This window comes from Lepus europaeus, chromosome 3 (genome assembly GCF_033115175.1).
Source record: "Lepus europaeus isolate LE1 chromosome 3, mLepTim1.pri, whole genome shotgun sequence".
NCBI lineage: Eukaryota > Metazoa > Chordata > Mammalia > Lagomorpha > Leporidae > Lepus > Lepus europaeus.
Window position 1 is genome coordinate 120,046,530 of NC_084829.1, and position 13,736 is coordinate 120,060,265.

The 13,736-nt window shown below is 36.4% G+C and overlaps 1 protein-coding gene across 9 annotated transcripts in view; it reads right to left on the reverse strand.

The window, feature by feature from the left end:
- The window catches only part of TBC1D32 (TBC1 domain family member 32), a 304,455-nt gene that overhangs the window by 20,193 nt on the left and 270,526 nt on the right, over positions 1-13,736 (reverse strand). For 7 of the 9 annotated variants that reach the window (XM_062186693.1, XM_062186698.1, XM_062186696.1 and 4 more), the window contains one exon: positions 5,133-5,321. The exons of the other annotated variants lie outside the window; for them this stretch is intronic. In XM_062186693.1, coding sequence (XP_062042677.1) covers positions 5,133-5,321 — 189 coding nt within the window. The remainder of the gene's footprint in view (positions 1-5,132; positions 5,322-13,736) is intronic. 9 annotated transcript variants of the gene reach the window in all.

The following is a 13,736-nucleotide window of genomic DNA, read 5'->3' on the forward strand; positions in this document are numbered from 1 at the left end:
ATAATATACAAAATATATAAAACATATAAAACTTAAAGCATTTTTTTCAGTCTTCTGGAAACACCTTGTTATCTTATACTTGCTCAGGATAACTGATAAGAAATCATAACATGTGCTTTTTATTATTTTGAAAATACTTAAATTGGGCCTGATTATTTGAACTCATTTACAACAGTAAAATGCATATCCTATTCATTTTTAGGTTAATAATTCAAGTGTTATTTGCATTTTTTAAAAAGTAGATTTACTCTAAAAGTATGGGCTCATTCCTCAAAAATAAACTTTTATAAAGCCCATTTATGAAGTAAATATAAAAAGAAGTTCCTCATTACATTTTATATTTTCTCCTTCTAGAAGCAATTATTATTAAATATGTAGAATCAGGGAATAAATGTGAAATAATCTAGTAAAAAAATTATGGCTCTGCTAAATAGTTTGACAGAAAATTATTGGTAAGTTTTTTTCCTCTGTGTAAATCTGAAATTTTGGATCAGAAAATCTAAAATATCAGTTCCAAGGTTTAATCCTTATAACTGCAGTTGATTGGGAATTTTAAATCCCTGTGTCTATTGCTAAGATGAGGCACATTCCTGAAGGAGAATAACATCACTTCATTAATTGACATTTTATAATTGGTAAATATGTGAATGAGTAACTGGTAAATATGTGTACAATTTGCAAAGAGAAGATTGAAATAGGCTTTGATAGAATAAAGCAGTGTGTCAGTGCAAACTTGAATAAACCACGATGGATCTTAACAGAAAAGTGACTGCTCATCAAAAGATAATATTGGACTTTGAGAATTACCCAGTGAAAATAAAAATAAATAAAGAGAAGTCCTGGTACTAGTCAAAAAATGCTTCCCCTATTTTTGAGAATAATGCAAACAAATGAGAATAAAAAGAAAGACTAGGGACTGGCACTGTGGCGTAGCAGGAAAAGCAGCCGCCTAGAGTGCTGGCATCCCATATGGGCACTGGTTTGAGTCCTGGTTGTTTCACTTCCGATCCAGCTCTCTGCTATGGCCTGGGAAAGCAGTAGAAGATGGCCCAAATCCTTGGGGCCATGAACTAGCGTGGGAGACTGGAGGAAGTTCGTGGCTCAGCTCCGGCCGTTGCGGATAACTGGGGAGTGAACCAACGGATGGAAGACCTCATTCTCTCTCTCTCTTTCTGTCTCTCCTTCTCTCTATGTGTAACTCTTTCAAATAAATAAATAAATCTTTATTAAAAAAAAAAGACTAGTACTATGACACGTGCTAAAATCAATTTCTTGTCAATGTCTTAATCTGGACTGAAATCAACTCAATCCAAATTTAGTACTATAGTTAGGAGTCAGGTAATAAAGATGACTTCCTTTCCACTCCTTTTAAAAATCTTTTAGTTTTTTTTCTTTAAGGTGAGAAAGCATGTATTTTGAATTAACTGGCTAGACTTGATCTTTACATGATCCCAATTTTTGTTGGCAGTATCCAAAGCAGCATAATCAGAAGCCAGTCTAACATATGTTTTCTTCTCTTAGGCCTAATTAAGGTATTGACCTCCGCCACTCCAGTGTCATAATGGTTTTTTTTCTTTTTTTTTTTATTTGAAAAGAAGAATTACAGAGAAAGGAGGAGAAAAAGAGAGAGAGAGAGAGACAAAGAGACAGAGACAGACAGACAGACATTTCATTCCCTGGTTCACTTCCAAAGGCAGCAACAGTCATGGCTTGGTCAGACCGAAGCCAGGAGCTTCTCCACTGTCCTCCCTCCAGCCGCATCAGCAGGGAGCTGGATTGGAAGTGGAACAGGCAGGTCTTGAAATGGAACCCATATGAGATGCTGTTGTCACAGGTCAAGGTTTAAACTGCAACATCACAATGCTGGCCCTAGTATTTTCATTTTAAATTGAGGGGTAGGTGGCAGTAGGCCTAGTGATTTAAATGCTGCTTGGGACTCCCACCTCCTGTATTAGAGTGTCTTGATTCAAGTCCTGGCTCTGCTCCCAATTGCAGCTCCTGCTAATGTGCACTCTGAGAGGCAGTAGGTGATGTCTCAAGGGGTTGTGTTCCTGCCACCCATGGGCAAGGCAGTGGTTGAATTCCTGGCTCCTGGATTCAGCTTGGCCTTACCCTAGCTGTTACATGCATTTAGGGAGTGAACCAGAAAATGGGAGCTCTGTGTTTATCTCTCCGTTTCTCAAATAATTAACACAAAATAATCATAAAAAAAAGTTGATAGCATGACACTCAGTAACTAAACGCATTCAGGATACATTTAAAGAAATCACCTTCTACAAATCTTACCACAATGGTTATCAACATTAACCAGATTTAAAGGCAGCCATAGGTGACATTCTTACAGTCTGAATGAAAATATATGGCACGCATTTGAGGAATTCAGTTACGTTTGCGATTCAAAGTGAATAAAACTAAGCTCATCCACCTTCCCTATTATATTTATTTACATCATTTGTCTATTCATTCAACAAATATTAGTAAGCACCTACTATGTGCCAGGCATTGTTCAAGGCATTGGAAATACATCAGTCAACCAGTTAGACTAGTTACAGTTCTTGTGAAGCTTGTACAGTACACTGAGGAAGATGGATAAAAATACAGAATTTCAGATAGCTAGAAAAACTGTATGAGAATCTAAAGTGGAAAAAGGCTAGAGAATTAAGGGGGTTAGGGTTACATTGAGATGTGAGAGGAAAGCTTCAGTTCCCACAACTGAACACTAGCTGCTGAAATGTCCTCTTCAGCTCTTTCAGTTCTAAGAGGACAAAGAAGGAACAACGGCCTTGATATTAAGGGCTGTGGCCACATGCAGCCTATTCCCGGCCCTTACTACCCTTGTTGCATGCCCAGTGTCAAGGCCATTAAGAAGTACCTGGTTTGAAACACAAAGGAGGCCACAGCTATCAGGGTCATTTCCAAAGTGAATGTTTTTGATGCTTACCTGCTTCTCAAGCTACATGTGAAGCTACATTGTTGTGTGAGTTGCAAAATAGCAACAGCAAGGTGGTCAGATATGGATCTTGTGAAGTTGGTGAGGACCACACACCACCATCTTGACTTAGACTTGCTGATGTTGTCCCACAGCCTAGACTCCCATCAAAGGAGTGTAGACTTTAAGGGTTGAAGAAAAATTAACCTCAGAACAAGTAAATTTGAAATTATGTTTTATATAGCAGGCTGGGGGGTTTTGCGGGCACTGTATACCAAGTATTCAAGTGCGTACTGCCACAGTCTTTCCATGGCAGAGAAAGCATATCCATGTAAGTTAAACCTTGACTCTTGAATACACAGTCTTGGCCACCCCACTTTACATGGCTGTGTGGATGGGGGCTGCAGGGTGCTACACATCTGTGAATGTTAATTCAGCTTGGCCAAGTTTAAGTCATTCAGCTTTAAATTGGCAACCTATAAATGAGTAAAGAAGAACGAAGAATAAGGATAAATGTTGGGTGAGGTGCATATGGGAAAGTGACTTAGACTGGTGGAGGCCTTTAACAAGAGATGTATGTCTTGGAGAGCTTTGAAGCTATTAAATGGTCTGTATTCAGAAGTTCCACCAAAAAAAAAAAAAAAAAAGAAAGAAAAGAAAAGAAAATATTGTCTACCAAAAATGAATCCATATTTTGCCTTTAACGTAATTCCCATTTGCTTAACCCTCCTTTCCTCTGAAAATCCTTTTCTTTGAAAGATCATTTCTCTTTCTACCTTAGTTTTCCTTATACATGTGGAACCACTGTCTTAGAAATATTAAAAATGAGAGTACGTTAGGGTGGACATTTAGCCTAGTGGCTAAGATGCCAGTTAAGTCGCCTGTATCCCACACTGGAGCATCTGGCTTCAATACCTGGCTCCAGCTCCTGTCAGTAAGGATCCTGAGAGGTAGAAGTGATGGTTCAAGTAATTTTGTTGCTACTACCCACACAAGAGACCTGGATTAAGTTCATAGCTCCCAGCTTTGGACCCAGCCCAGATCTATATGCCATAGCCATTTTGGGAGTGAATCACTGGATGAGTGCCTTATTTATGACTCTGACTCTCAAAGAATAATTTAAAAAAATTTTTAAAAAGGAACATTTCTAAGATTATAATTCTAGTGATATAAGTAGGAAGTTGACAATCCTTTCAATTCAGCATTTATGAAATAAAAGTGCTTTACAGTTTGGGAATCTTAAATGAATGGCTTTTATTTAAAGAAGAAATTATCAAAGGAAAATAATTTGGGGAAGCATCTAATAGTAAAGAATAAAATTAACTTAGAAACTACTTGTTAACCTAAAGAAAACCCAACAAATGACAAATATTGGTTTTGCAGTATGTATACTAATGTATAAAATATATTTAAAAGAGAATTATCTTTCCTGGAAAGCTTCATAAAATTAGAAGTTTAGAAAAAATTTATATTTCCATTACCACAATGAAATACCTAAGGCAGGAAAATTTATAAAGAGGTTTATTTAGCTCACAGTTCTTAAAGTTCAAAAAGAATGGAGCTCAGCTCTGGTGATGGGCTCATGTTGGACACTGTCATAAAGGCAGAACAAAAGAGCCCAGTACCCAGCAGAAAAGTCAAAGAGCAAGTAAGGGGATCCAGGTGTTGGGCTCACGGTTATAACAACTTGTTCACACAATAACTAATTCAGAGTTTCAGGACTGCTACCTGAATTCCTCCTGAGGGCAGGCCCTCCATGATCTAAGAACCTCCTACTAGCCTCCACTTCTTACTGCTGTCATATGGAAACAAACCTCCAACATAAGACCTCTATACTAAAACAAACAAAAATTCACTTTTACTGGTCAAACAGTATGTGGAATATATATGTAAAACACACATAGATAACACATATAATGTATATTATATTTATAATGTATATATAAATGACTTTCAGCATAACATACTGATTAAAAACAAAGTTTTAGATCCAGACAGTTTACTGTCTCAGCCTCACTCTAGCTGTTCACCTTTCAGCAACTTATTTAACTCCATCCTCAGTTTCTTCATCTCTAAAATGGGGATGCTAATATTACCCAACTTTCAGTGTTTCTGTAGGATTGGATGAGTGTCTAGAAAAGTATCTGACATTAAGTACCCAAAATTAGTTGTTAATTGTAATCTAAATAATTCCCACACTTACTTTTAGGAAAACTTGCAGATCTTGAGTCTGAGTATGCTGTAGAATATCTTGTTGTAAATGTTTGAATATAGCTATACAGATATACACCTGATAATCAGGACCAAGGAAAACACAAGTAGTAATATAATGGCAGATTTCTACCCAATCTAAATAATTCCAAAAACACTGAGTTATCCATTGCAGGCAAATCTAAAAAAAAAAAAAAAAAAAAAAAAAAAAAAAAAAAAAAAGAAGAAGAAGAGGAGAAGGAAGTTAGCTTATTTAAAATTTTACAAAAAACACATTTGACTCTTAAAAACAGTAGCCAATGACATAATAGCATATAAAATCAAAAGGTTAGTGTTTGATTAAAATAAAAAGATATTCTGCATAGAAATCTAGTAAGTATATTTCTCTCTTTCTTTCCCTTAATGTATGATAAAATTTTGATGACCCTAGGACTCAGAACTTAAGGGTAACTGATCGTGTACCCAATGCACATATACTTATTCCTGAAAGGGTTTTTTTTCATATTGTCCTGCACTTACCAAAACTCCAGTCTGCTCTCCACAGTTGACAAATGGTAAGAAACTATTTTAATTCAGAGATGGGAGTTTTTTTTCCTATCCTACCTATAATCACAGATGTATAATTATGCAGATGACAGATTGCTAAATGTTACATTAATGCAAATGGACTCTTGCTGAATCAGAAAATAATTTAAACCAAACAAAATTATATAACATAAAAACTTGGAGCTAATGCAGAGAATAATTCAGAAAAGACTTTTACTAAAGGGTTTTTGGTTTCTGCCTCTTCGGTTAACTTGTTTTTACATAATATTTATTCAGATTATAAAAGCCATACATGCCCATGGTGGAAAACAAAGAAAAGTTTAGGAAAAAAAAGTAACAGTGACAGAGAGATTAATATCGCTAACTTTTTAGTATATTAATGTTATAGTTTGAATAGAAGGTTACCCTTCTTCTGCTTGTCCTGCCCCCATAACTATATTGAATCCTAACATCCAGCACCCCAGAATATGACCTTATTTGGGGATAGGATCTTTACAAAGCTAATCAAATTTTAAAGGATGTCACAGAGTGCCCCTAGTCCAATAATATTTGTGTCTTCATGAAAAGAGGAAATAGGGACACAGAGACAGACATGCAGTAGTAAGAGAACAGAAAGACACACATGAAGAACATCATGTGGAAGACTGATGAACAGTGAGCATCTAAGGCTGCCCGAAGTTTGAAGGGAGGCATGAAAGAGTTCAGGGCGAGCCTGGCCTTGTCACCAATTTGATTTTGGACTTCTGGTCTCCATAAGTGTGAGAAAATAAATTTCTGTTGTTTGTAGCCATCTAGTTCATGGAACTTTACTAGTCAATCACAGGGAACTAATATAATTACTTACTAATATATTAATTTTCATCTATGATTTGTAAGTTAGCTTTGAAAAAACATTCCCTTTATTAAGCTTTTCTTCTCTTATAAATTTTTGTGGGATGGATGGAGGGAAAGGGAATGGATATGGTGGCTCATTTCAATTTGTCATAGGTATAGAAGATACAGATCTATATATTTTCCTTTCTTGTTCTATTGTTTTTTTTTTCTTTTAAGAATATTAAATAGGTCCCAAATGTTTTTATATCCCTGATTCAACTTTTTGGCAAGATGATTCTGGGTTTAGCTTACATTTAACACGACATATTAACTTGTTAGGTTTGCTTTAACAAAGAACCACAAGCTGGTGGCTTCAAAAACAAAAATTTATTTCCTCAATATTCGAGAGAAATCCCAGGTCCAGCTGTCAGCAGGACTGATTCTTTTTTTTTTTAATGAGGTCTTTGTTCTTGCCTTCTGAATGGCCATCTTGCCTGCATTTCTTCACATGGATTTCCTTCTCTTCAGATTAGTATCTCAGTATCCTAATTTACTCTTCCTATGCAGTCCTATGGATTAGGGTTTGCCCTGATGACCTCATTCTAACTTAATTACTTCCTTAAAGCCTTATCTCCAATACATTCATATTCTGGGATACTAGGGCTTAGAATTTCAACATCTCAATTTGGGGGCACAATTCATCCTATACTAGATGGTATTACTAAATTTTTATTTTCTATGTATTAGTCACATCAACCATTACCCTTTTAATTTAAGACATTACGGGAATATTTTTTCTGTTATCAACTGGTCTTATTTTCTCATACTTAGTTATTTATATTATGCAAAATGTTTACATGGTTTTAAAGTAAAAATACAAAACACAGGGGCTAGCATTGTGGCACAGCTGGTTAAGCTGCCATCTGCAGTGCCAGTGTCCCATATGGGCACCACTTTAATTCTGGCTGCTCCATGTTGGATCCAGCTTCCTGTAATATGCCTGGAAAAGCAGTGGAGGATGGCTTAAATCCTTGGGCCCCTGCCACTGACGTGGATAAAGAAGCTCCTGGCTTTGCCTGGCCCAGCTCTGCATGGATGGAGAAGCTCTGGGCTCTGGCCTGGCCTTGCCCTAGCCATTGTGATAATTTGGGGAGTAAACCAGTGGATGGAACTGCTCTCTGTCTCTCTCTCTCTCCCCTACTCTAACTCTGCCTTTCAAATACATACAGGTTAGAAAAAAAAAGATACATTTCCTGAATCTCTAGCTTAACCTTTTGCTATCAATTATTTAAAAACCACAGTGTATTCTTTTATATATATAATTTATGTACAATAAGCATATTTGTGTGTGTATATATTTATTTGTATCCCCAACTTAAATTCTATAAATAGTAACCTATTAAACATTTAGTTTCCACTTTCTTCTCACTAAACAAATTACCCTGTATAAACCTCCATGTCCATAGACAGAGGTATTTCTCTTTCTTTTTAACAACTACATAATACTCCGCGGTGGATAACCTACAATTTATTCAACCAAGCCCCACTCATGGACATTTGCGTTGGTTCTAACCTTAGATTATAAACAGTGCTATTAAAAACATTCTTCTTGTAAGTATTTTCAACTTTTTCCTAGTGTATCTTCGAGATTCATGTCTATGAATTAGATTGCAGAATAAATGCAGATGTAATTTTGGTAGAAATTGCCAAAATTCCTTTTATAAACATGAAGGGACTGCAAACCATGTGGAAAGAGGGAGTTAAAATTTCAAGTAAAAAAGTAACTTTGTTCTTCAACATAAGCTCCATCAAGCTCAAGATGATACCAGCTATCACTGAAGAACCAAGGCCTCTGGGAGTTTAAGCAACCAAGCACAGTCACTTTTCATTACTAACTGACAAAATTGAAGATTTCTAAAGATTGCATGACAAAAGGAAGTCAGAATGAGCCAGACTGGGACTAAAAGCTGGCTGCCTCATGATTTCCCATCTAACCTCGAGCAAAGTATCCTGTGTGCGGAGAGGAATGAGCAGGGCTGTTGTGGTGAAGGACTCTCTGAAGGAAGCTTTCTCAGGTGTTTTTCTGCTAAAACTTCAGGGAACTTTTTTCCAAACACTCTCCAGGAAGCGGCTATTATTGCTGTTTGGCTCTTCAGAAAATTACCAAACAAATCGCCTTGGACATCCAAAACAAAACCGTGGCCAAGACTTTTGTTCTTGACTGGTCACTTTTCCTCTAACAGGACCACTTCCACCATGTGGCTGTCACTGCCATTGCTTTACTCTGCTTTGGCTATACTATCGTAATGGTAAAGCCGTACTTCACCTCCTGTTACAGTTTTTGGGAGAATTGCTTCAGAATCTTGGTTTGATTTGTTTAAGGTTTGTGTTGAGGGTTCCACTCTTGTCTGCAGCTAATCTAGATGGAAGAGTTTGGGCACATATGGGGCAGCAAGGTTGCTCCACTTTAATTTTTCAGTCAGAATTGTAAACACTGGACCTTTGCAATGTTTATGGTATCGGTTATTATTTTTTTTCTAATCATCAGTACTCTTCAATCAGGTCATGAACAAGATTAATTTTTTTTTTTTTTACAGGCAGAGTGGATAGTGAGACAGAGAGAGACAGAGAGAAAGGTCTTCCTTTTTGCCGTTGGTTCACCCTCCAATGGCCGCCGCGGTTGGCGCGCTGCGGCCGGCGCACCACACTGATCCAATGGCAGGAGCCAGGTGCTTCTCCTGGTCTCCCATGGGGTGCAGGGCCCAAGCACTTGAGCCATCCTCCACTGCACTCCCTGGCCACAGCAGAGAGCTGGCCTGGAAGAGGGGCAACCAGGACAGAATCCGGCGCCCCAACCGGGACTAGAACCCGGTGTGCCGGCGCCGCAAGGTGGAGGATTAGCCTAGTGAGCCGCGGCGCCGGCAGAACAAGATTAATTTTTTAGTCATAAATTATGTAGATAGGTAGTCTGCCACTTTGGATTTATTTCTCATCATTGTCTTGTTCCTTCTTAAAACAAACTGTTTGTAAACTGCTGTTTCTTTGGAATATTGTCAAAGCATCAGTAATTCAGCTACTCTTCTCTGTAGGCTTTACCATAAATATGATGCTTGTTCTTCCTTCAATTTTAGCAGAATTAATGTTGTTCTCTCTGATAGTGTAATTTTTCCAATTTGTACCTTATAGCTTTTTAGTGCCTCTAACTTTAATCCACTAAGACATGTATTTAAAAAAAAAAGCATGAATCAGTTTTGGTGCAAAAAAACTTTCTTGAAAAATATGCACAATTTTTCCTAATACATATTCTCAAGGACTTTCTGAAGAGCTCTTATAGTCCCCAAAATGTATTATTATATTTTCAAAAAAAAAACCACATTGAGTGTTTATAACCATTCAGAAAATATTATCAGTAGCTAATGGTACTGTTTATGAAGTGAAGTGAAACATTAAATGTCTTTATGGTAAACCACCATTCTGTGTGCATAGCACAATCCACATTAAAACATTTATGTAGTTCATAACAAAAGAAAATCACTGGCACAATTCATATCAAATTTCACCCTAGCTTTTCTAAAGAATTTTGCTCTTCAACCAAACTCAAGTATATGCCAAAGGACATTAAAATACAACATTTAGATGTGAATAATTATATTATACAGGAAATCATTCCAGAGTTAAACAGTCTTCAAAGAATCACCTAAGAGTATCAAGTCAAAAAGGGTAGGCCTACACAATTACTTGTGGATACTCAGTTAAGTCAAAATTCCAACTGATCAATTTTTATGATTCAGAAATGATATTTAAAACAACTCTTCTGACTGTATTTTATTTGCTCTCACCATAGAAAGAGTGAAGTAAGGAAGAAAATATATTTCAGAATTAGTTGTTTCATGTGAAATCTGAGTTACTTCAGTAAGGCAATCCATATCACTGACCCTGACTTTTCTTATCTTTCACTTATTAAAGGCTAAAATCTTTAAATGAAATGAAATTGGAAACATTTTTAAATTACAGTGAATGTGAAGATATGAATGTATTTCTGTTGCACTTCGAGGTATGACACTGTGTCAGACACCCAAAGGACATGAAGAGAAGTCAGACACATACCCATACCTATTTCACAGAGCAAAATACGTATTTCTACTAAGTAGTACATGGAATGCAAACTCAAAGAATTATCTACTTGAAGAAGATACAGAAAGTTTCCCTTTGGACAGACATTAAAGGATAAGTACCTGACAAATAAAGACACCTCACAAGGGAGGAAAAGGTATCATTGCAACTGGCAACATCAACAACAGGAGAGGAAAATACTAGGGCACAGCTTTTGTGAACCTGACTCTGAAAAAGGATCTCTGGCTTTGACATTCTGCTTTATATGTACATAATTTGCTACTTTCAGAAAACACTGTCACAAAATATAAAAGGATGAAATCATTTTCTATAATCCTGCTTTTGTAATGACAAAAATCCAATAAGTTTCCTACATTTTATTGAGAGGAGCATCATGTTGGCCCACATGCGTATTCAGTGTTGTGCAATAACCAATAATCCATAATATATGAAGCATGCTGACCCTAAGGAATTATTAGAGATGTAGCATTAAAGACTAGTGGCATTGCTTAAGTCAAGGAAGTGAACAAAATATAATAAAGAAAGTTTCTTAACAAAAGATAAGGTTAGTCAAAAAGTTCATTAGAACATGTGATGTAATTTTCCATTATTTGTTTTAGATGAAAGAATAACATATTCAGATTTTGATATTCATTCCAACCTTAGTTACTCTTAAAAGAAAATCTAATCAACAAACACATTTTATTCTGTAGTTGAGCTCATTATTTTTACTCTAGTGATCTGTATCTTTCATTTAGCAACCTGCCAACAAATCCTTCACTAATCAACCAATCCCTAAGTGCCTAAAAATACATAACTTCAAAAGGCAAAGTTCTTAATTAGATGAAAATGAGTAAGTTTTCAAACACAACATTTGAATCCAAATAATTACCTAGTCACATATATCTACTTACTTAAATTTTGCTTTCATATTTTATAATTAGCAATAAAACAGCATATGATATCAACAAAGTAATGATATGTACTTAAAGCAAAATGATTAGCTCCCCTAGAGAGCAATTAAAATGTTATTTTATAGTTATTTAAGAAAAAGAATAAAATTTCTCAGAAACAATGCTGTAGTTTTCATTAAATAAATCTGCTAATTATATGCAATTTCAAACTGATAAAGATATATCAAATTGATAGTTTTATACTTTCCTTTTAATCACTAAATTGATGCGAGGGCCTGAGATGCTACAAGTTTTTCCCCACAGTCTTTGGAAATCTATTTTGAAATTAATGAGTATATGTCTGAGACTCAAATGATTGAAGGCATTAGATAAGGAACACTGGATCAGTCAAGACTAGAACAGCAAACAGCAATTCTTAGAAATATTTGTACCCATCTTAGATTTTGAAAAAATAGGAAGAATAGATTACTGAGCTTATGAGTTAGCATTTCATAAACTGCAGAAAATCAGTTGTAAATTTTGTGTCTGAAGTTCTCAAAAATGCCCGGACGCTCCTCTTCCAGTCCAGCTCTCTGCTGTGGCCCGGGAAGGCAGTGGAGGATGGTCCAAGTGCTTGGGCCCTGCACCGCATGGGAGACCAGGAGGAAGCACCTGGTTCTTGGCTTCGGGTAGGTGCAGCGCGCCAGCCATAGCAGCCATTTGGGGGGGTGAACCAACGGCAAAGGAAGACCTTTCTCTCTTTCTCTCTCATTGTCTAACTCTGCCTGTCCAAAAAAAAAAAAATGTATTCCTTTCCACTATGTGAAATTCTTTGATATTTTAAAATATTTTATTACTTTCAGAAAATTTCAGATAATCAGAATAACACCATATATGTAATGTTAATACATGGCATAAATTCTCTTTAATGTAAGTATAGGACCTGGTGTGGTGCTGCTCATTGAGCTGCCACTTGTGATGCCAGCATCTCATATCAAAGCACCGGTTAGTCTCGGTTACTCCACCTCCAAGACAGCTTCTTGCCAATGCACCTGGGTGACAGCAGAAGACTTGGCTCCTGCTACCCACGTGAGAGGCAACAATAGATTTCCTGGCTCCTGGCTTCAGCCTGAAGCTGATGCTTTGAGGAGCAAACCAGTGGATGGAAATTCTGCTTTTTTCTGTCTTTCCACCTTGCTCTCTTTAGTTCTACATTTCAAATAAATAAGTCTTTAAAAAATTAGAAAAAAAGGGAGAGAACGATCCAACATGGGAAGCGGGATACACAGAAAACTCATAGAATGGCAGATGTCCTAAACAGCACTCTGGCCTCAGAATCATCCCTTAAGGCATTTGGATCAGGCTGAAAAGCCCATGAGCGTATTTCAGGCCTGGAAAGCCAAGACATCTAAATATGATCAGTCATTGAACTCAAAAGGCTTCCATAGCCTTGGCAACTCATGACAAGAGCCTAGGGTGATTACTGATGCCGTAAACAAGAGTGTCAATTTGTTAAGTCAACAACAGGAGTCACTGTGCACTTACTCCTCATGCAGGATCTCTGTCCTTAATGTGTTGTACATTGTGATTTAATGCTATAATTAGTAATTAAACAGTATTTTTCACTTTGTGTTTCTATGTGGGTGCAAACTGTTGAAATCTTTACTTAATATATACTAAACTGATCTTCTGTATATAAAGAGAATTGAAAATGAATCTTGATGTGAATGGAATGGGAGAGGGAGCGGGAAAGGGGAGGGTTGTGGGTGGGAGGGAAGTTATGGAAGGGGGGAGCCATTGTAATCCATAAGCTGTACTTTCGAAATTTATATTCATTAAATAAAAGTTTAAAAAAATTAACTACATACAATATTATCAATTTAAAATTAAAAATTAGTATGAAAAACATATATAATATCAAAAACTTTGAGAGGTCTTCAAAAAATAATGGAAAATGCATATTATGAAAACCCTATTTATGGATTTTCTGCACAAAAATAATACTATCTTTTAATTCTATTTCCCACAAAGTTGTTGAACTGAGCTTATAACTGTTTAATTAAGGGGAAAGGATTTCCAATACAATAGATCCAAAAGAATGCAAGGACGGTTTGCCATTAAGAAATTAATGTCTCGTGTATGTGGGTCAAAGGAGCCCCAAAATCAAAATACTGCTAGCTATAAAGAAAGTTGACAAAATTCAACATTCTAACTTAATTAAAAGCAAGGAA